Source organism: Lathamus discolor, chromosome 4 (genome assembly GCF_037157495.1).
Source record: "Lathamus discolor isolate bLatDis1 chromosome 4, bLatDis1.hap1, whole genome shotgun sequence".
Classification (NCBI taxonomy): Eukaryota; Metazoa; Chordata; class Aves; order Psittaciformes; family Psittacidae; genus Lathamus; species Lathamus discolor.
The window spans coordinates 121498163-121522731 of record NC_088887.1 but is presented as its reverse complement, the minus strand read 5'-3'; the positions used below and the strand labels follow the sequence as shown (position 1 = coordinate 121522731).

The 24569-nt window shown below is 41.4% G+C and overlaps 1 protein-coding gene across 3 annotated transcripts in view; it reads left to right on the top strand.

Annotated features, from left to right (window-relative positions):
• DLG2 (discs large MAGUK scaffold protein 2) overlaps nucleotides 1–24569 on the top strand; it is a 1029196-nt gene that overhangs the window by 142495 nt on the left and 862132 nt on the right. For 2 of the 3 annotated variants that reach the window (XM_065678826.1, XM_065678819.1), the window contains one exon: nucleotides 10366–10461. In XM_065678826.1, coding sequence (XP_065534898.1) covers nucleotides 10366–10461 — 96 coding nt within the window. Of the gene's footprint in view, nucleotides 1–10365; nucleotides 10462–20101; nucleotides 20324–24569 lie in introns of those variants that run through there. The other variant, XM_065678821.1, reaches the window with a different exon arrangement.

The following is a 24569-nucleotide window of genomic DNA, read 5'->3' as shown; positions in this document are numbered from 1 at the left end:
GCCATCTTGCCATTAGGCAGTGGCAGATTCTGATCCATCATTTAGCTCATGACAGTTATCACAAAGGAAATTGGCAGATGTGTGGAGCCCCAACCTTCTGTAAAATATTTAGGGAATGTTTCCCCTTTGACTTCCCATCGTTGTCTGTTTATCAGCATTTAGGGAGTGTGCTGGCATATTCTCCAGTTCAGTGACCCGAGTCATTCCCTACCTTTTAAGTCCTTTTCCTCTCATATATATCAGTGCAAAGCATTTTGTAACTCTCTGTGGGAGGGAAGCTGAATGAAGAGAGATGGCACTGTGTTTTGCCAAAGGTTTTGTTTAGCTGCAGTATTTTTGGATGTCAGGATGAGTATATATGATTGTGTAGCTCAGCAGCCATGACTTAGCAAGGCAGCTTGCCCCTGTAATGACAGCCACTGCTTGCTTCCCCTCCCTATGGCTCTGGCTGAAATAGATATTCTTCCATACTTCTTTAGGATGCTTGAAGCAAAACTATCTTGAGAGTCAAAATCATTACAATATTCTCCAGGGTTTTGATTTTTGTGGATTTTTTTTTTCCACTCCTTCTTTCTTGTCTTTAATACAGGCTTTATATCCTTGCATTAGTGTAAACCACCTTTTGTCTAAGTGTCACTTTATGATATATCAGTCCTGTTCTCAAAATGGGATTGGTTTTATTACTGCTATTGAGTAGACTGACTTAAATTCACCATTTCTGGCAAGAACAGGCATAAAATTTCATCTCAAGTGAAATGTGGGTAGTTTCCTCCTCTGTTATTTCTCTGGAGGTGTGTGTAAATAGGAAGAGACTGTGTGGGCCATTGGCAGAGACAAGACACTGGATTCTATTCTTGGGTTTGCTACGGACATGCAGTACATCATGAGACAAATTAGAATTCAATCACACTATCTGAGTGATTTCTTATTTAAATGTATTTCCTACAAGGTTATCATGCCCTAGCACTTTTGGGTGTTTCTACTACTTAGAGTTGTTAGAATTCTATTGTACATATATTTTTTCTTATTCTAACATATCCCATTTATAATGAGGAATAGTATGATCAGAAACAAAGAGATACAAAGCTTGTCATAATTAAAATATAGTGCTAGAGGCTGTCTTAAGCTGTGTGGGAACACGAATGCACACTCCTGTTCTCCTGAGAACTAAGGGGGATACAGTCCTCTGAAAGCAATCATCATAGCTCTCCTGACAGAAGTACAGGCTATTAGAGTTAGCAGTAAATGAAGAGCTGCCCCCAAAGGCCAAGGCAGTCCATAGGAACCATTGCAGTAGTTATTTTCCATCAAAAATGCTAACCTTACATTCATAAATCCCTTATTACCTCTAATTTGAGGTGGCTTCATGCCTGCTGTATGGAACAATGGTTACCAAGGAGTTCCTCATTTACACCTTACTGTAATTGTTATTAATTAATACAGTCTCTCTCATTATTGTAACAGGGAACCAGATAGAACTGCAGCATCAGCAGTCAGTTAATTGCAATTTAATTGAAATGGGTCCATTTGTGGGGTGCAGAGCTGGGAAAGGTGAACAGGCAACAGCAGGCTCCGGTGAACTGCACAGCTGGCTGGAGCAGGGAGGAGAAAGGCCACCTTCATCCTTTCTGTTCCTCCCATCATGATGCCATTGGATTGTCTTGATTTGCAAAATGATTTAAGCCAACTCCTTGGATAACCCAGCAGTTTAGGATTCAGTTGTGTTCCTGATGAAAGCAAAGTCTATGTGCAACACTAATGTGTAGGAAATATGGAAACTGCTTTGTAATAATATCCTGGCCTGGAGAGCACTGCAGTGATTTACTTTTCATATCTGCAGCTATGTTTGCTGCCACTGCTGCCTTAAATCTACTACAGCTACAAACCCTTCTGAAGAGCCTACTGCTAATTTAATTCATTTCTGGTTTTCAGGGGAAAATGCACCAACTGGGGGCTGTTACCATGCGTGTCTCATGTTAAGATCTTAACCTTGAGCCATATGACTAAGTGTCCTAAGGGGGGGGGACCACTGAAGTAGCAGTTTGAGCTAAAGGGCTGTACATATCTTTGGGATTTCTGGCAAACCCTGCACTGAGCCCTGGAATTAGTCCCAAGATTCCCACACTGTGCTGTAAGCATCTTTGGAGGGAGAGTATACTGGTTTCAAGAAGAAATAAATATGAAAAGAAGAATTAAAAAATATTGTGCTATTGTAGCAACCAAAGCAGTTGGGTTTTTTTTTTGGTTGTTGAAAAAAAAGCTGCACTGATGCAATAAAAAATGACACAAGAGAATAAGTGTATCAAGTTGTTATGGCAACAATATGTAGGTTGGAATTTATATATCCAGAACTTCTATGTAAGTAAAATAATCATTATCCTTGCTAATCGAGATATCATGCAAATATTATTTAATTTAAAATCATTAGTCATGTTTTCTCTTACAATTAATGACTTCCTGTTTTCTGTTTGCAAGTGTTTGCATTTGCTTCCAGCTGTGGTCTGCTTGTATTTTCAGGGCAAGATTGTGATTTCACTAATACAGGCTTAAATGTGGATGGACTCCACTGAAGCTAATGAATAAAACGTGTGCAGATGAGCACAACTGGAACAAAACCATGAGCTCTACCATGTTATTCTTACTGCAGCTGACCTTTCTGCTTGGAGGGGCTTTTGGCAGGTGTCATTGCTTCATAGAATCATAGAACAGTTAGGGTTGGAAAGGACCTTGAGATCATCCAGTTCCAATCCCCCTGCCATGGTTGAAGGAGCCTCCCTGCAACTGCAGCTCCCCGTCTTTCCCCCCAGCTTGACATAGGTCTCCTTCCAGAGCCTGTTTCTGCATACAGCTTGCCCTCTTCAGATGTAAATTTAGCTTCGAAGATGCTGTATGACAGCCAATTCTAAATGAGCATTCATTAATTATGTTCAGCCTTTTAATTTTTCTAGTCCTTTTCCTCCAGCCTTCAGGAGAGTTCAGTAATATCTCCTGTTTTATTTGAGAGAAATAGACCTTTAATAGCCAAAATTACTCTTCGTATTTCATCTTCTTTATGTCCAGGAAAGTGCAGGCTCATGGCTGAAGGGTAAGGAATGGAAAGAATGAGTGTCAGGATCTGACTGAATCCCATTGCAGTTTTTTGTTCCAAGTTTTCATCTCATTAATTCTCATGATCAGAGGCATCTGAATTTTCCCAATGGCATTTGGTGACACTGTTGCCAAGAACGTTTTGGAAAATAGTCTATAAGGGTAAGAACTCAGCCATACATAAGTTAATAGTCTCCATTTCTTATGTGGATAGCTGCCTGGCATGGAGTTACAGCGAGTGAAATGATAACCTACCTGTCCAGTCTCATGCTTTTGAGTCTCATTCTCATGCAGCTCAGCTGTGGATCATTTATTTCTTCCTCATTGCAGGAGGGTTCATCTATGCACTGCTTTTTGCCAAGTTTTCCACCTTGCCACATTCATCAGGCCAGCAGATCCTTCCAACCACCAGTATTTAGTGCACCAGGTCTCCACAGGGGAGAGACTGTACCTGAGAAACAGCCTTTGTAAGGCTTGTGTTTGCAAGGACTGTGGTCACTGCATAGTGCCATGGTCCTTGCTGCATGAACAATCTCACTTGGCAGAGTCCACCACTGTGCAACTTTAGTGACACTCTGCTCCCTGGAAAAGCAGACATATGAGTGCCTTGGTTTGTTGCCCAGCTTGAAAACAAATCTCTGCACGAGTGATACAGGAGATGGAGGCTGGATCAGCAAGATGAAGCTCCTGGGTGTGTCTTTTTTGGAGCCAACTGATTCCAGCCAGCTTCATCTGAACTCTCTGTCCAGAAGGACAAAAGCTGAAGTACGAGCTAGCATCTCCTCCCTGCCTGAGTCTCCTGCCTGGAAAGTCAGTTATCTTGCCCCAGACCAGAGTCACAGTGCAACTCGATAATTATGTGATACTGTGTGTGGTGTTCCTGCCCATGGCAGTGGAGTTGGATCTAGATGATCTGAAGGTTCCTTCCGACATTAACTATTCTATCATAATCAGGGAGATCATGTTTGAGTATAAGCTTTGTGTTAGCCCAGTCACAGTGACCGAGTAATCAGCAGCTTGGATGACAGCTTTTGGATGGGTGGTAAAATCTGCATTTGGGATGAGCAAATGCAAAGTTCACTAGTGTTATTCTGACATCCAGAAACACAGAGAGCAAGACTTGCTTTCAGGAGGTTGGGGTGGCATTAAATCAGATCCTGACCTTTCTGAAACGCAAGCCCGCAGCCACATAATTGTTCCTGAGCTCTAAGATGCTTTAAGTCTGTCATAAAACCTTCTGAAAGGCTGAATTCATATAAGCTAAAGTAGAATCATAAAAATCCCAGGGTAGAATAAATATTATTGTGATATTTATGCTCACTTCCTAAGACAATAACTTAAAAATTCAAACACTTGGGGTGTGATTTGTACAGTAGAATCCATGCCCAAATACATGTTTTTCTTTTGTCTATTCAAATATACTGGTCATATTGGGGAGACTGGTGCAGAAGGGACTGTGGTGACTCAGGGCTTAGCCACGAGACCTCGTAGCGATGTGCAACATCACCCTGACTTGAGACAGCTGCAAAGACTGAGCTAATGCAATGTGATGTGGAGCAAACCTTGACATCTTCAAACAGCGAAGCAGAAACCCTAACGTGGAAATAGAAACAAAATCCTTTCTGACAACTAAATCATTCAGCTGGGGATACCGAGCAAGGCTTTTTCTAAAGGGTTTCAGAAACACTTAATTAGGCATCTTCTTTTTTGAAGGATTTTATGGACAAGGAGGTAGCTCTGCTGTGTTATTTCTGGACTGAAATTTAGGCCCAACTGAGGTAAATGAAATGCTGCCTGGCTTCCGTGGGATTATATTTCTGATTTTAGTTTCTAGCATGGTCTGGGATTGTCTGAGCTTTCAGTCATCTGTGATAACGGTGAAAGTGGTATCCTGCCAAAAGAAATGCTGAATGACACTTCTTCCTGTAATAAGGATTATGAGAGGCATAGAAATAGGACTAACAGGGTACAAAAAAAGGAAGGCACATCTTATGGTTTCTAGGACTATTTCTCTGCATGGCATTGCAGGAAAAACTCTGATTCCCCAGTGATGCTTTGTCTACAACAGACTGCCCAACTTGTATTTTCTTTCTGATCCAAGATTGTCAGCAGCAGGAACTGAAGCTGAAATGCTTGCAATACCTTTAGGAGAGCTGTCAACTCTTCCTAGGTAAAGCAGAAAGGTGCAGCCCTTGGTGGGTGGATCACAGACACAGAAGGTGTTCTTGCTGTTGCTGGCTCTTTGTAAAGGATGAACTTGACTGGAGTCCAGTTTTAGTTCACACATGGCTTGAGCAGAGCGAGAGCAGCATTGGCTGTATCTTGACATTGAGGTGTGCTGTGTTCTTCGCTAGTAGCGGTATCCTGCTGTGCATCTCAGTTCAGCTCAGGTTGCTTGCTACTCCAGCACAGCTGCTAATTTAATTAATTTGCATCAATGTCCTGTAAAATAGATAATCCCAGCATATGTTATATTGCATTTTACTTTCTCCCTGTAGATTTTTAAATATTCTAATGATTTTTTTTTTTTAAGCTTAATTTTAAAGAAGTTGATTAAATAAAAGCATCATCTCTCAGCACTATATGTTCCTGGGTGCATTTGGTTACCAAGATGATAGATTTCCTGACAGATACTGGCATCCAAAAGCTTACTGATCACTGGTCTTTAATACCTTTCCTCTCTTAATGTAAATCATTCTGGGGCAAGCTGGCATTTATCTGCAGGCTTTCATGAGACTAGAGCAGAGCTACCGATTCATGATGCAAAACTCTGAAAGAGGTCTCTTAGAATCATAGAATTCTTTCCTGTTAGGGTGGTGAGGCACTGGAATGGGTTGTCCAGGGAGGTTGTGAGTGCTCCATCACTGGCGGTGTTCAAGGCCAGGTTGGATGAAGCCTTGTGTGGGATGGTTTAGTGAGGAGTGTCCCTGTCCATGGCAGGGGGGTTGGAACTAGATGATCTTGAGGTCCTTTCCAGCCCTAACTGTTCTATGATTCTATGATTCTATAGAATAGTTAGGATTGGAAAGGACCTTAAGAACATCCAGTTCCAACCCCCCTGCCATGGGCAGCGACACGTCACACTAAACCATGTCACCCAAAGCTCTGTCTCAGATCATCTTCTGGTTTGAATTTCTCCCTAAAAGAACGCAGGAGAGCGTTCCTATGCTTACAGTTCTAGGAGAAGGTGCATTAGTTCTCTGAACACTAAGGAAGTTGCTCATGGGCTGCATTTCCCCATGCTCCCACTGGCACTCCTGGTCACTTTGCAATGCTGATCAGTGTTTTCTAGCCACAAAGTATAGGTGCCCCAGGTAATCTCATATGTGTGTGTGCAAATAAACTGGAAATCCTGGCAGCCACGTCCAAGAACATGGAAGAGCAGAGTAATGTTTGCATTAATATTTCTTGGGTTTAATATATTTTTTATATTCCAAATGCTGAGCCTCACTCTGAGAAGTACACATGTGGTAACTATTGTGAGTTGTTGCAAACACCTCCTATTGATATATTAGGTATAAAATCTGGAGCTGTGCAATAGATGGGAGAATCCATCCAGTGTTACAGGGTTTGGCTGCCATAGGAATACCTGCTGTAGGAACTCTTGGAAACCCCATATGCCTTAGTTGCCTGTGAGGGCAGATGCTCCTTCTGGCTGGTTGCTGGCTCAGATATGAACTGGAACCTGCTGCATGCTGAAACTGGAACCAGTGACAAGTCTTTCACATAACTGTGCACTTTGGCAAAGATAATCAGAAAGAATTTTGTTGGTGGTTGACTGTGACAACTGTGCATGTCCCAGCAAGCTACTGGAGAGGTTTGTTATAAGCACAGAAAAAACTTTCCTGAGCACAGTTAAAATTAGATAAAATTAACAAGGTAGCTACTCTGATTACTGTTTTATTCACAGAATCATAGAATCACAGAATGGTTTGGGTTAAAGGGACCTCAAAGCTCACCCAGTTCCAACCCCTTACCATGGGCAGGGACACCTTCCACTAGACCAGGATGCTCCAAGCCCCATCCAACCTGGCCTTGAACACTGCCAGGCGTAGGGCAGCCGCAGCTTCTCTGGTCAACCTGTTCTAGTGCCTCAACATCCTCACAGGGGAGAACTTCCCAACATCTAGTCTGAATCACCCCTCTGTCAGTTTAAAGCCATTATACCTTGTCCTGTCCCTCCATGCCCTTGTTGTAAGGCCCTCTCCAGCTTTCTTGTCAGCCCTGGTAGCTGCTCTGAGGTCTCCTTGGAGCCTTCTCCTCTCCAGGCTGAACAACAATAATAAATATTTAAATAATGCTTAACTTTGCACAATGAGAGAGACATTGCCCAGAAGACATCATGGTCTAAATAGTCCTTGTTAATTATAAATAGACTGGTATTAATTATACACAAAATCGAAGATTGCCTTTGGTGCGATCTATCGTTATCATTATAAAAACCCAAGTGAGCAAAGTTATCAAATGAAGTTTTAATCTGCTTTTGCAGTGTTTGCTCGTTACATGACTTCTTTCTCTGTGACCAATTGGAAGAGCCTTGGGTGGGATGGTTTAGTGTGAGGTGTCCCTGCCCATGGCAGGGGGGTTGGAACTGGATGATCTTAAGGTCCTTTCCAACCCTAACTGTTCTATGATTCTACGCTTCGATAAGAAAATGTTTTCTTTTGTGAATAGGAAGATAGAATTGTTCCAACTACAGTGTTCTGGATACAGGAGTCTGACAAAAAGTTTACATTTTTGTCAGGAGTTTTAATTCAAGCTTCAACTCTTTATTCCCACAACCATTTACAAGGATATATGAGCTTCATGCACATTCTCCACTGCATTCATACTGTGTCACCCTAGGGTTGCCAGTTCTGCTTCTCATGGTGACCTGTACAGTTCAGGACTAATGAGGTGTTGCTAAAATATTTCTTTTCTACAAGCAGGCAGCTTTTAGATAAAGAAAATAACTTCAGACAATATAAGCTTTTGCTTAGCCTCTAAAGGGAGGATTGTATGGAACCAAGAATAAGAAAACACTCAGATCCAAGAATGTTAGTTGTAAATAAATCTATCACAACACACAGCAAGTTTTCTTTTTACCTCTTGCATTATAGAGTCCTGTTTATTTCATAACACAAAGTTAAATAACTCTTGGTTTTCAGATGGATTGCTAACATATGCTTTGTTTAAGTTTGAGAACCATATATTATTCTGCTGATGCTTATTGAACATTAATATGTTGAAACAGAGGTGTTCCAGATTTATTAACATTACTCCTACTTGAGCTGTTTGTACCCTTCTAATGTCCTTGGTTTGCTGCTCTTCACAATTAATACGTGACCCATTTCCCTAAGGAAAACAATTGAAACATTTCATATCATCTTTTAACATTGTTTTACGTTCCTTCAAAAGGTTGGAATCAGCTAATGGTGAAAAATTTTAGGGGAAAAAATATGCAAAATATAAACAAACTGAAGTTTCTTATCCAATTTTGCAGCTGCACTCATTTGATAAATGCTTCTATACAGTATGTAGTTTCTCCTAAAAATTGTCAAACCCCTTTTGAGGAGTTGCAGAAGCCTGGCTCCTTTAGGATCAGGCAGGTTTTGGTCTTGATGATTAGAGCAAATAAATAATACGTTGATTTGCATAGTTTATATTGTTGCATATAAATAATAACGATGAAAACCTGTTATGTATTTAAAGAAAGCAAAGATGAAAACTTTAATGCATGCTTTTTAGCATCTTGAAAAAACAATTTTCTGTTTCTGAAAGAAACACTTAGGGAGTTGCTTGGATTTTCCGTAGGCTCTGAGGCAAGATGTAAGACCTAGGTTCAGTCCCCTGCTGTCCTGTATAATTTTGGCCTGATTGCCTCGCTATCTCTTCCACCCTTCCAGATTACAAATGGAGGATATACAACACCCTTTGGTGACAAGAAACCAGACAAAATTATGCTTAGCTCTCTGTGACTGTGAGCATGTTACAAGCTAAAACTTTAGAGAGGACATGCATGGAGGTCTGTGTGCCCAGCCTCATGCAGTGCTGAGCTGCTGGGACTGATCCAATGTTTAAACAGTCTTTACTGGAGCACACGACTCGTGCCGTTGGTTCCAGTGAAGTTAAAAGCACGTGTCTAATTAGTTTCCTGGATTGGGGCCAGCATTCGGTCTTTTGCTGGATGGAGCCCTAAACAAACAATCTAGTATCAGAGGAGAAAACATTTGCACATGTGGATGTGATTTGGCTCTTTCTGTGGCACTGGCTTCTTGTTTTCTGTGTTGTGTTGGCAATGGTTGGTCTCTTTAAAATGCTAACAATTTCTTGCCTGTTGTGTTAAAACTGACTGCTCTCCTGGTCCACAGGCTAAAAAAGGATGGGTTTAAATCACTCCTAGTGTCTGTGATGCTCTGCACCCACAGATATAAAACACTGTACTGTTTGAATTCACCCTGCTTTCCTGTTCATGCTCTTGCAAAGTGCCCAGAAATTTTCTGAGATCTGAGCTAGTGGCAGTCATCATGTTTCATTCAAACGGTAACTCTTCAAGCATATTTTTGCAGAGCATTGTAAACAGTTATGCTGCTTATAATATTTATTGTCTTAATGCAAAGTCTACAATGATGTATTAGATTTCCATCAGGACAACTGAAAAAAAAAATTGCCTTTTACTTTATCTTCTATTAAAGGTATTAGTTGAGAAAATACAATGTTTTTTTATGAGGGTTTTCTGTAAGCAATAGAAGATGTAAATATGCATAAAGAAAGGAAAGATAACAAAATAAGCATCTGAATTTGTAAGACTTGCAAATGTGACTACTACACAAGCATGAAACTTTTCAGAAATACGGCACTTAGGAGAATGTAATGAATTAGAAATGAGAAAACAAACCAGGTAACTCAGTGCTGTAAGGTGATAATCCTCCAGCTGTTCCATACGAGGGCCTATTTGGCAGCGCACTGATTTCTTTCCTTATCTCTATGTTCTGGTGCCGAGAGCCACAGAGCACCTTGAATGCCTTCTGAAGTCACCTATAGATTATGATAAGCACCGTCTTGTAGACTTAGCCTATTAAGACTTCCACAGACTTCCATGAGAGTGGCAACTTGGTTAACCCCAGAAAATTTTGCATGACAAAACATTGAGGTGAAAATCTTGTGTAAGAACCACCTGATATTTATCAGAATTCACGCAATCATTTTGTATGTACATGTTAATCTTTAGATTCAAGTATAATAGAATTGTAATGTACATCTCAGCTACTTTATTTGAATTTTCCCCCTCTTCCTTAGCCTGCACCTTCCAATGAATCAGAAGGATCTGGCCAATGTGAACATGTAAAGGAGAAGCAGACTTCCGAAAGTTACAGGGAAGACGTGAAGACAAAGGTATGGTCCATTCTTTTGTGATGCAAAATTAAATCTTTATTTAGTCAAGTTTTACTGAAGGTGAAATATGTAGAATATATTGAATTTGAGCTCCTGCAGTAATTTTTTCGGTGCCTAATGACTGCATGTATATTACCTTATCAAATAAAGCTTAAGGCTGCAATTTATTGTTACTAGCCCTGTGCATTTTATGCTGTCCTAGTCAGGATTTACTTTTTATTTTTATGTGATGTTAGTATCAGTGATTGTTCTACAGGATTGCTGATTCAAGGTGTTTTCATTACAGTGTATTTTTGAAGTCCAATGTGTTGCACAGTTAGTAAGTTTTATTCAAGGTGTTTGCAGTCTCTCAGTGTGTGTTGTAGTTCATTTTTGGTCTGGAGTCAGTATGGAAAAATATAAATGTCAGTGAAGTGATGATTTTTGTATGGGCAGTCTAATCATACATACCATAAAAGTACGCTGAATAATACATGAAGCAATATGAGTTCATGGCTGTGGCAAGGAGGTATGTTACGCTTCTCTTTGTAACAGCCTTGCTGCATGCAATGGTTGACTTATAAGTGTTTCATTATAACATCTGCATTAGTTTCATAGGTTCACAACTTGGCTGGAACAATTCTCCTGGGCTTAGATACAATTATGTAGGCTTCCAGCCTTGAAGTCATTGTGTATTTTTTCTTTTGTAAGTGAAAGCAAATTGTTAAGCTTTCTTTTAAAGTTAGCAAGCTGGAAACATGATGAAAAGAAAACAGACATTAACTGAGTTGGCTTGCTTATGCGATACCTTGTAGACTTCGGTGAAAGTCGTTTCTAACAGTGGAAACGTGCAGATAATTCCTCTTGTCTAAGGCTTTTCTGTGGGCTTTGTTTACATTTCTAGGTTGATTTCTCTGTTCATTAACTTGTCAAGATGGAATGAACTAATTGTCTAGCATGACTTGTTGAGTTTCTTGTGTTGCCATGTTCCCAGTTGATGAGAAAAACTTTTGTGCCATAGAGGACCATTGCTCTATTTTAGAGTTGAAATACAGGAGCGTGTATACTCATTGAAATTTGTCTCTATATTTGTGAAAGAAATTATTTCGTCGAAACAAGGAATTATCAAAAGCTTGATATATACCCTAAATACATTGTGTCCATGAGGATATTGTAGAGATCATGGCATGAAGTGGATCTCAGCCCAGTTTCACAAGAACATTTCCAGTATGAATGACCAATTGGACATGCACCATCTTCCCTACTTAGGCGACATCCTGGACTCAATGTTTCTCCATCAGGAATTCTATGTACTGCATTTTCATGCTCCATCACAAAGCTTACATGAGAGTAAACTCCAAAAATTGGCAATTGTATTGTCAAACTCTAAGACATTCAGGCTGTGAGTGGTATTTTCTTCAGTTCCAGGGGAGAGCAGATAGCAGATGTTTTGTTTTCATTTTCTGGAAGTTGTGGTTTAGTGTGTCAGTTTATCTGGAAGAGCAATTTTGTCTGATTTCTTTTTCAAGTGACTGTGCTTGATGTCAGTGGCACACTGCTATGACAGTGACACATAGCTATTTAGGACTGACTACATGTTTAAACATATGCACCAGAGCTTTTCAGTTCCTGATGATCAATTGGTTGTTAGATTTACTTCCCCAGGCAGAATGCTCAAGAATTTAAATGAACTCTTCATTCACCATGGATCTTGATAGCTAAGAGCCACTTTAGGACATATTGCCCTTGAGTGCCATGTGTTTTTATCACAGAGCATCCCAGCCCATATAAAGCCAGTGGAGCATTTGTAACTGAAGTGTTTCTGATTCATACTGAATAAGGGATTTGTGGGAAGCAAGAGAAAACAATTGTGGCTTTAATAACAAGACATTAGGCATTAGTTTTAAGTTGATGAAGGCTGCAGAGCTTTCAAAAGGCTAACTTATCCAAGGCCCTTCAGAGCTGTGGAATGGCTCAGCCTTTCCCTACACCCTGTGATTATGAATGTACATCTACAACCCTACAAGCCATACTCTATACCCAGATTGCCTCACTGTCTTCTCATAGGCCTCTAGGCTTATGAGTTTGTGGGAATGAGACTACTAGAGAGGTTGCACTGTCTCTGTCTTTGGATATTTTCAAGTCCAGACTGGATAACAGCCTGAATAACTTGATGAGGACTCACTGCTGAACCTGCTTTGAGAAGGAAATTGTAATGAAGACCTTCTCATTGCCTTTCCATTGTCACTTCTGTGTTCCATTGGTTGCACTGTCTCCTGGAGAGGAAGTGAGGCAACCATCCTGCTGTCCCACTGCATGCTTGGCGGCAAATGACTTTAGACACCACTGGATGCAGCAGCCAAAGGTTAGGTATTACAGTCCGGTTGCAAACAGGATCAGCAAAGTGCAGTTTGTCTATTAAAACCCCAAAACTTTTAGCCAAGCACTGGGGCTAAAGTGGTGCAGGCTCCCACATAGTGAATTAAAGGGTGGTAAGCTGGACATGTAATTGAAGCAGGAAGAGAGGGGATCCCCTCCACAGGTGTGAAGCAGAAAATAAACCTTTTTCTATGGCTGTTGAGCTTGAGACTACCATAGACACTTTGGTGCAGAGTCCTCGTGATGTGGACGCCCTGTACAGCCTGCAATTCTCCACATACACAGTTTACCATCTATCTGCAGAGCTCGGAGTGGGGAGGTCTGTGCTTCCTTACAGAAAGAAAATTGCCTTTTTCTTTTTGTTGAGAAAGTTACCAGCCAGAGGAATCGGTCTGGATTCCAACATTGATTGTGCTAAATAGCAATGAAATTTGTCTTCTCCCACAGGAGACGGGGGAATGATTCTTGTTACAGCTTCAGCCTGAGACTCTCATGGGCCTGAGGCCAGTTACAGTCCTGCTGCTCTCAGGGCTTCTGCAGTCAAGAGGGGCAGAATCATTAATTTGTTGATCTTTAAATTAACACCAGCACTCACAGGCTTCTGGTTCTACCTGGGAACTGCATGAAAATTCATAGTGACTAAGGTATATAGAGCTTTATGCCTCCCGAAATTTGTATTAACCACTCTTTCTGGCTGAAGCAGGATTTATTCTGACATTTCATCTCTAACTCCTAACTACATATTCAGGATCTGCAAGATTAAGAGTAGCACAAACAATAGAGAGGCTGTCTCAAGAGATTTTCCCTTCAAGTATATAATTACTCAGATAACTTCTGTCCCAGTGTTAACCTACTAACTAACCAGTTATGATGCACAGCGACATGGCTGGAGCTGAGCTCAAGAAGTGTAAATGAGCTCTGACCATAAAGATATAAGTTAATGACTACATCATTTGCCCTCTTGGAAGAGAAGTAATGTGGTGTAAAATAGGGCCTGAAAAGAAAGAGAATATAACTCCACGTGAAAGACTGGCAATTTAAATCCATAAGAATCCATAGTACACATCTATTTACATTAAGAGTAAATAAATCTTTCTCCAAGTTTGAAAGAGGATGTATGTGTTTATATGTTCTCTGTGTAGGTGCATAAAGCCCTAAATAGTCACTGGCTAGATTTTGCAAGATGCTGACATTGCTAATGCTGTGTTAGCAGTCTGGTAGATGTCTCCTTTCTTAGTGTCTGCTTCAAAACTTGGAGACCTAGTACACTCGTTTTTCTTCATTTCTACTGTTTGAAGAAGAGATAATTCTGAAGCCAGTTTTGCTTTGTTTTAAAGAATCAATTTCTCTTTGCAGTTTTTGCTGTATAATATTTATGTTTTGAAAGAATTTAAGAAATGTTTTTAAAAAGGTGTATCAGAAAAGATTAAAAAAAAACCCCAGAGAATGCTTTCTGTTGGTTTTAGGTTTTACAGAAGCTTGCTTTTACAAATATTGTAAAGCTAGATGTTACCGGCTCTGGTTTTAAATATAACTGCCCAATTAACCAATTAAACTTTGGTTATCCAAGTGGAAGTACCAGTGAAGATTTTAATGCCAGAAGGGAGCATTAAATTGTCCAGTCTAATCCACTGCATTATACAGACCATCACATTTCACCCACTTACCTCATATGGTTTGTTTCCGTATGACTTAAAAATAGACACCTTGGTAAAATTAGAGAAGGAAGCAGCCAGCTGGGTAAGTGGCTTTCACATGGTGGTCTGCAAAGCCACTAGGTATCTCAGTGGGAAATGGTTGTTCTTCTTCCTGTATTAAAGCTATCCTACAGTCAGAGCTCATCACAGAGGTTATTTTTGACCATCTAAATCAACTATGAGCAACTATAAACCATCTCTTTTCACCCCAGATGGCTGCTTCTCAATTTGTTTGGTTTTTGGGTCAAGTCTTTCTAATCATGATCGTATGTACACATAACATGAAGGCTGGTAGAGCAGGGTTAAAAATAGAACCAAGCAGCAATATGACCTGCAGAAATTAGAGCAGAAGGAGATGTTGTTAATGAAGGGTAAAGCAGTGCCAAGGATCTGAAAATCTTACACTTGTGGAGAAAAAATGAATGGAAAAAGTATCTAGTTGGAAGAAGAAAACGAGGTAGCTCAGCGTCATGGTGTGGGTAGTTAATGAAAATAAGGAACTGTATCTCTGGGAGAAACACTGAAGACCCATTGACAGTCATCTGTTCCCATACTGCAGTCCTGACGTTGTCAAGTCATTGATAGATGTGTGTGACAAGCTTTTGACCACGAGCCTTGGCAACAAAAGTGAGCCTATAGAAAGATGAAGGTGGTGTTTGTATCCCCAAAAACATGGGTGTCTTCCTGGGGCTACAGGAAATTCTGAGGGTAAAAAGCAGGCAGCAGTATTTTGGGGACCATGGCACTCAACTAAGCTTGGGTAGCACAAGTGCAAATCCTGCCCTGTTAGATACTCATTGTTGCAGACTCACACAGCCAGTCATTCACAGTCTAGGAGGTTCCTCGAGTGCATTGATGATAATTTCTTAATGCAAATGGTGGACGTACCAACTAGGGGAGCAGCGCTGCTAGATTTAGTACTCGCCAACAAGGAGGGTTTGGTCGAAGTGGTGACGGTCAATGGCAGCCTTGGCTGCAGTGACCATGAGATGGTGGAGTTTAGGATCCTGTGTGGGAGGAATAGAATACCTAGCAAAGCCACAGTTCTGGATTTCCGAAGGGCCAACTTTGGCCTCTTCAGTCAACTGCTAAGGGAGGTCTCATGGGAAAGTGTACTAGGCGGTAAAGGGGCTCAAGATAGTTGGTTAGCATTCAAGGACCGCTTCTTCCAAGCTCAGGATCGGAGCGTCCCAATGAGTAGGAAGTCAAGTAAGGGATCTAGGAGACCGGCGTGGTTAAACAAGGAGCTGCTGGGCAAACTCAAGTGGAAAAGGAGAATCTATGGATTATGGAAGGAGGGGCTGGCCACTTGGGAGGAATATCGGACAGTTGTTAGAGGATGTAGGGAGGCAATTAGGACAGCTAAGGCCTCCTTGGAACTCAATCTTGCTAGTCGGGTTAAAGACAATAGAAAGGGCTTCTTCAAACACATAGCAAATAAAACTAAAACAAGAGGCAATATAGGCCCACTGCTAAATGAAGTGGGTACCCTGGAGACAGAGGATATAAAGAAGGCAGAGGTGCTAAATGCCTTCTTTGCCTCTGTCTTTACTCCTGCAGACTCTCCCCGAGGGCCCCGGATTTCTATAGCCCCAGAAGGAGTCAGGACAAAGGAGGAGTTTGCTTTGGTAGATGAGGATTGGGTTAGGGATCAGCTATGCAATCTGGACATCTGTAAATCGATGGGTCCGGATGGAATGCACCCACGGGTGCTGAGGGAGCTGGCGGAGGTCATTGCTAGGCCACTTTCCATCATCTTTGGTAAGTCGTGGGAAACGGGCGAGGTGCCTGAGGATTGGCGGATGGCAAAGGTCACACCAATCTATAAGAAGGGCAAGAAGGAGGACCCGGGTAATTATAGACCGGTCAGCCTTACCTCCATCCCTGGAAAGATGATGGAACAACTTATTCTTGACTCCATCACTAGGCATATCAAGGATGAGGGGGTCATTAAGAACAGCCAACATGGTTTTATGAGGGGGAAGTCATGTATGACCAACCTTATAGCCTTCTATGAGGAAGTGACTAGGTGGAGGGATGATGGTAGAGCGGTAGATGTAGTTTTTCTCGATTTCAGTAAGGCATTTGATACTGTCTCCCACAGCATCCTCATAGATAAGCTAAGGAAGTGTGGGCTTGACGATCAAGTAGTGAGGTGGATCGAGAATTGGTTGAAAGGAAGAAGGCAGAGAGTTGTGGTCAATGGCGCAGAATCTAGCTGGAGGTCTGTGACTAGTGGAGTCCCTCAGGGGTCGGTGCTGGGACCGGTGCTGTTTAATATTTTCATCAATGACCTGGATGAGGGAACTGAGTGCACCCTCAGCAAGTTTGCTGATGACACAAAACTGGGAGGAGTGGCTGACACACCAGAGGACTGTGCTGCCATTCAGCGAGACCTGGACAGGCTGGAGAGTTGGGCGGGGAGAAACTTGATGAAATTTAACAAGGGCAAGTGTAGAGTCTTGCATCTGGGGAAGAACAACCCCATGTACCAGTACAGGTTGGGGGTTGACCTGCTGGAAAGTAGTGAAGGGGAAAGGGACCTGGGGGTCCTGGTGGATAGGAGGATGACCATGAGCCAGCAATGTGCTCTTGTGGCCAAGAAGGCAAATGGCATCTTAGGGTGCATTAGAAAGGGAGTGGTTAGTAGGTCAAGAGAGGTTCTCCTCCCCCTCTACTCAGCCTTGGTGAGGCCACATCTGGAATATTGCGTCCAGTTCTGGGCCCCTCTGTTCAAGAAGGACAGGGAATTGCTTGAAGGAGTCCAGCGCAGAGCCACAAAGATGATTAAGGGAGTGGAACATCTCCCTTATGAGGAGAGGCTGAGGGAGCTGGGTCTCTTTAGCTTGGAGAAGAGGAGACTGAGGGGTGACCTCATCAATGTTTACAAATATGTAAAGGGTAGGTGTCAGGATGATGGAGCTAGGCTTTTTTCAGTGATATCCAGTGATAGGACAAGGGGCAATGGGTGTAAACTGGAACATAGGAAGTTCCACGTTAACATCAGGAAGAACTTCTTTACTGTAAGAGTGACAGAGCACTGGAACAGGTTGCCCAGGGGGGTTGTGGAGTCTCCTACACTGGAGATATTCAAGGCCCGCCTGGACAAGTTCCTGTGTGATGTACTGTAGGTTACCCTGCTCTTGCAGGGGGGTTGGACTAGATGATCTTTTGAGGTCCCTTCCAACCCTTGGGATTCTGTGATTCTGTGATTCTGTGATAGCTTAAAATTGCAGGAGTGCAAGAGAAAGCTTTTAGGTACACTGATTGAGCGTGATTTTCCAAGACACACACATGAGTCATGTTGCTCACATAAACAGCCTCAGAGGGTTCATATTATCTGTTTTTCATAAAAATGGTAAATAGGATCATGGATTCACTGGGACCAGCTCACAGCAGTAGTTACTTGCAAGTAGAAGCATTTACAGATCATGCGCTTGGAGACCGATTTCAGAAGATATCTCCATGTGCCAGAATGATATGAAATTTTACAGCCAAGTCATTAGGTAATTATATGTATGGAAATATTTCACACCTTACTAGATCAGCTCGAATCTACCAATTGGAAGAGAAAAAACTCTTGGATGCTTTACATCTAAGTGTTGAAATATCTCCTGAATTTAGAGTTGACTACGTTCCCTTTTACCCTGTCATGCTTAGAGCGCAAGCACGACTTAGGATAGACCAACTAAATGGGTTAATTTGTTCTTAAGGAAATGGTTAATTGGTTCTTGCATCAAGGAGGTTTGAAAGTCCTCTGTTTCATATATTCTATAGTTTAATAAACTTGTCTGACTGTTTGGCTACTGGACTAAACCTCAGTAGGGAGAAAACTTGCAGGTTCCAGTGCAGCCGGTAAACACAAATCAAGTTTGTTTTGTGTACATGTGGTTGCTTAGAGTGAGTTAAAGTTTTAGACACAGTTGTAAGTGCTCTAGAGACTTTCTCTTTAAGATGTTATATCCACCAGGACTTTAATAGTTGGGGGAGGGTTGGTTGCTCTCTGACCACATATCTGATTCACTATGGATTTTGTAACTTTGGTAGCAGTGACCTCATTTTGGCAAAATAATGTGTGTCATTTACTGAGCCTCTTGCTGCTTTAGCAGTCACAAGATTATTAGGGTTATAACCCGAGTAATTTATGGAAAAGAGAAGACTCTTAAATATCCTTTTATTTTCTTGGAAAGGCTCATTTTATTGAAAACATATTTTAGCTCTGAGTGAGAATGAGAGATCCTCAGCAAAGCACCCAGCGGGAATTGTGCTGTCCAGTGTGTTGAAAAGGTGAATTGTAATGTATGGGTGTCTAGACGTTTCCTCTTGTTGCTGTCAACAGTCCAGTTGGCTGTATTTTTTTTTTCCAGTGAATAGGAGCATTGATTTTCCTCTCTCTTTGGCCAGAGCTTTCATTTTACATATCTCTCCCTTTCTGTGTCTCTTTCTCTCTCCCTCCCTCTTTCTTCTTTCTCTCTGTCTCTCTTCCTCTATTTGTGAGAGGGAAGACTTTAAGAGCTGACAGCGGGCTTTCTAACTCAGAATGATTCATGTAAGACACCTGAAAGGCAAGCTCTGCACCAGCATCACTGCAAGAAAGGTAGGGCTTTGGGGCTAAACAGTCTGTAAAACTCTGAGCGAAGCATACAGAACATGAGATAAATTGATTAAGTCTGTGGATCTGTCAAAGATGCAGAGCAAAGTTTGGGAGAGAAGGAGTTTTCCAGCTCTGTTGTTTGGGGTGCTCTTTTAAATTAAAACTTTCATGTATTTTTCATAAGTAGAGGGGAAAAAAATAGGTGCCCCTCTGTAGCATTGAATAATGAATGTAATGAGGAGCGTTTTTCCTGTGGATGGTAAACTATAATTTATCCCTGTTGTGCTTCACAGACCTGCGTGCATGTGTAAATGTGCAATTCCCTTTCCTCCCCCCCTGATTATTTTCTATTATACTTTCCGAAAGTTCGCCTTATCCAGCTGTTATTTATATTCACTTCCTGAATGCGAATCTGACCTAGTAATTCCGAGTGATTTTGCATGTGACGCACGAGCTCTCGCACACACCTCAGATGTTTCAATCATGCACTTCAAGCAATATGTATGTTTGTAGGAATCACGCTCTTAATAAAAACCCCCTTACAACCCAAAGCAGTTGTTTTGGCAGAGGAGTGACAGTGCTGTGATAGATGGGCCCGATAGTTGTGTGTGTTGTGTGTGCTTGCTCGGAGTTAGTAGGAAAGAGGAGGGAGAGAGCACGCGAAAGGGGGGAGAAAAAAAGAGACAGGGAAGGAGAGAGCGGGAGGGAGAGAGATTGAGATTGAGAGAGAGAGAGAGAGAGAGAGAGGGAGGCAGACTTGGCAAACGGAATCTTATGGGTATACTGAAACAGCAGATCAGAATTGTGAAACCAGAGCCAGGGCTGAAATGTGATGCTTTTTGCTCTTTTGTGCTTGTTGTGGTTCTCATCTTCCCATTTAGAAGGCTGCATACCATCCAACAGAATATTTTGATCACAGATTGAACAATGCAGCAATCAAGCCTGATAAGCCACCTGGAAGTTTTGCTTGAGATGATTTCTAGTGGGTTTACTGATCCCTGTGAGCATCATGACTGCCTTTAGCATTGTGGAGGAGGACTCGAGTTTCTTATGAGGGCCCCACTTGGAAAAGCAGGCTGTGCAGATTCAAGCCTCCGGTTCTGTTCATGCTGTTCAAAAGCCTTTCCTCACCCTTGCTGATTTGTTTTTATGATTTACATACACTCCTGTGGAGATTTACAGAATGGATTGTCTGTGCATTGTCACGACCAAGGTAGGACTGGAAACATTGCTGTTATGTGTGTATATTTCTCTGATATTTTTCTGTTCTTGTAATTAAATAGATTGAGCATGTACTGTGCCAGGTTGTAAGATAAAGTGATAAATAAGCTTTGCTACAATGAGCATTTTGTTCTCTTTTTTTCTGTAGATTATGCAGTTTGTTTCTATATCACTTCCTAAATGATATGTAATTTACTTATTTATACTGGCAAAAGGGATGATTTCATATTTTATCTTATCCTATGCTTGTGTCTATTAATATCTCCAGCTACTAGAGCACTTTCAAATGCATGGTATAATGCACATATTTTCTCAACTTATCAGTTTATTCTGTACAGTAAAGAATAAGAAAAATAAAGGGGGGGGCATTGTATGGGTCCTAGGACTTTAAAGAGGCCAATCAGATGTAGTTTAGATAGTCATGATGTTTCTGATTGGAGAGATGCAAGTTTCTTGTGGCTTATTGTGGCTTTTTTTTGGGGGGGGGGTGTGGGGGGAACATAGCTTACTTTGCATCTCCAGGCCTGAAAAATAAAGATGCCTTGGTCCCAATTCAGCACTCTTATACTGGTGTTAGATCCAGTTTTCCTGTTTGGGCATGGTCCTCCTAAAGAATCCCTTCCAAACTTGCATATAAACATTTTTTTATCTACAACAGCAGTGGCAGGCTGAGGACTTAAGGGCTAAGGACAATTCCCAATGTTAAGGTCTAGGCTGAAGGATTCTTGGAGATGTCCTCAAACTTAGCAAACTAACTTAATATTAAATGACAGGGAGATCATCAGGGAACTCTCTTTCTGTTGCTACAGGTCAGGTAGCGCATGTTTGTAGCTGCATTTGCACGTGGTGATAGTGTTTGTAAGGAGCAGTTGCCAGGGTAAGCCCAGACATTGGGGTTCAGGACAGTTGCTCCCTGTTCGGCTTAATTTTTGATGAATTTTATCAATTGCATAGGACTTGCAAAGTGTATGGGGTTGCCAGAGCACCTGAAGGCTGTGTAAATGGGAAGGCACACCAATGGTTAGCACTACTGTCATCATTGCTGTCGTTTTTTGTGTTATGGCCTTGCAAAATGGGGACCCCCATCTGTGACACAGATAAGGGCAGGAGGAGGCACACCGAGCACCCATGGGCAGCACTGAGGGGTGGCAGGTGGCTGCCGCAGGGAGCTCGGTGGAGCTGTAGGAACAGATGCGAGCTGTCATTCCCATCTTGCTGGTGGAGAAACCCATATGGGGAAAGGAGGTGAATGAGGCCACAGAAGGAGTGTATGCTCCTGTGGCCTCATTCACCTCCTGTTCTTTACAAGTCCTTCTGGCTCCCACAAGCTGTACTCAACCTGAGACTACATCATCAACCTGCCCTGGAGCAGAGCGGAGGTGCCTGTGGGTGCCCACTGACGCACACTGTTGAAAAGTGCTCAGCAGCAGAGGTGCAGCACCACTGAACAAAGGTTGGATCCAGCATCATGCTAAACATCCAATTTGCGCTCCAAGACATTGCTTTCCAATTGTAAATAAGCAGGAATGTGGGAAAAAAGAGTGGTGATTCGTCCTACTTCTTGGTGTCCAGTGGTGCAGTGGGGACCTGTAATCACAACCATCCTTAGCAAATGTTTGGCAAGGAGGTGTATAGTAACTGGATTTGGAGAGGGTAGTGAGTCTGCTTTTAGGATGGTATAATTGGGTGAAGAACGTGGTCCAGTGCCTTTTTTTATATATATCAAAAACCACCACTTTTTTTTGTTCTATGAATTGGTGATGAAAGTTTCCACTGAACGTTTCCCCAGGGCCTTCTGGGCAATAACAAATGTAGACTTACCATCATATCACTACTGATCTTGCTTTGGGCAGAGCTTCCAACACCATCTACACCAATATTTTTCCTCCCAGCTTTTCTGTCTCTAGAATCTGCCACTAAATGGCTGAAATGATCTGAAAGTCAAACATACGAGCCTCAAATATTCAACTTCAGAAATTCAGTCTTTGCTGCCAACTTTTATGTTGGAATGAGATAAGATTGTGAACTGTGTGTGATCTGCAATTGGATGCATGTAGGAACACTATATTATCATACGTAATTGAGCTGAATAATGGCAAAAACCTAGTTTCAGGGTACTTTCATATTACAAAGGCTTGAAGACAAATAAATTACAGTTGATTTCCTCATCTTGTTTAGTGCCATATTTAAAAGCTGCACCAGTGTCGTTAGATTGTATTAATCCATAATCTGGTTTTATGTGTTTTATTGTGTACCGGAGTAACTCTGCTTCTGTCCTCCAAAGTTTTTATGGCCTGTGTTTGTGGCAATTTTCACCAGTATAATAAGAGCAGACATTTTTCAGACCATTTGAGGTTTAAAAACCAATCATTTCAAGAAGTATGAATTCTACAGAGCAACAGTCTGGTCATTTTTGGCCTCGGATCAGTTAATTATCCTTATTTGAATATCCTGGTTTTGATTTGTGCAAATAATTGCCATTCTCGTTCTTCGCAAAGTGGATCTTAATGTCAAGATGGAGTAAATACATCAGCTTTATTCCTCAGATCTTATAAGTAATAAAAAAGGAGTGATAGATAAATGCTGCTTAAATTGCAAAAGATGAACCCTGTTAAAAACGTTGACATTATTAACACATGGTCATTAATTTTAGTCTGAAATTATCAGTATTTCCAGTCTACAGAAAATGTCATAAATGTGCTGGAGTGAATATGCCCTTGTAGATTATGTGCAATGAATCTAAAGATCTTGCTTTGAACTCTATATGGTGAAAGACGCCATCTAATAAAATTAATTTCTGGTGTACCTTGCCAGACCTTAAATCCTATTGACATTATGTTTTCAGGCAAAATGTGAGATATGTTTAAGATAGATTTAAGATCTGTACAAATTAGTACAGATTCTTCCTCTCCTTTCTTATTTCCTTCATGTTTCCATGCATTTCTGAACCCAAGACTTAGGAAGTGCTGAATCAGTCAAGAACAAGTTCTTATGGTCTCCTAGTTTATTTTAATTGATCATGTTCCCAGCATAGTTTCTTTCTTTTATCGTTGCGTAAAGCACATTAATTAGTGGTATTATTTTATCATTAGGAAGAATTCAGTATTAATGAAAGCTTAGATCAAGACTCCATCCCAACAGGAGCACCAAGAGTTTTTGAGAAGCAAGAACATCCTCACTGTGCCTCCCAGCAGTCAGAGGCAACACGCTGTCCTCTCCCCTAGCTATCGTCCATCCTTCTGCCTTTTACAGAATAGTGAATACAGCAGTAGCTGCCTCTGGTGAAAAAGAAAACAGATAGCTCTGTGTTGCTTGACAAGACTTACTATCACAGGGGCTGCTTCACTGAAACCCCCAGTACTTGGTGTCAGACAATCCCACAACTGGGCGCCCAGTCGTCTGTCACAAGGAGGACTAGCTGAAGATCTTTTCCAAGGATAGAGATTTTAAAACTTCCTGGGAAATCTAGTGTAATGTTTTATTATCCTTAATAATTAATGCCCCTTAATTAATGCCCCTAAGAACTGTCAATGTCAGTTGCTACTGTGGTCACCTCCTGTTTTGTTTGGGAGCTGTGTTTTCAGGTTGGCTCAAAATCCCAGATTTTATCACCTGAAAGCTTCTGTGTTTTGAGAAGAGCTTGCAAAGGCATACACAAAGACTAGACACCAAATAGAATAGCCTGAATTTATTCACAAAACCTAAACCACTTCCTCTTTGTTGCCTGACTCCCGTGTTCACAGCACTGAGCACTAGCAGCAGTATATTTCCCGTGACCCAGAGAATTGGCCAACTTCAGACCCATGGGGAATGCCCACCTTGGACTTGTTGGTTTCATTAGCTACAAGAATAAATTTCCATCATCAAAACGTTGAAAATTCTGCAACAATTACTTCTTCTTGGGGGTTCTTGTTACCAGCTTCCACTTAACTCTATGGTTGTTTAAACCAGATCACTCACTACACAGGTTCCAAGTTTTATTCAATTGTCACTGACCTCTGTGGGAGCACACAGTTAAATGAAAATGTGATTATTCATGTGAATGGAAAAAAGATCTTGTATATTTGGGGTTTTTGGTTGTTTGGTGGTTTTTTTAGAGTTCATGAAAATCTCAGTTGTTTCCACTAGTGAAGAAGTTTCGTGTTTTGCTTTGTTCTTTTAATTCTGTGTTAGTCTAATTTGGTATGCTCACAATATTTCTCTTTTCATGGCTGTCCATCCAGCACTAAGGATTTTGT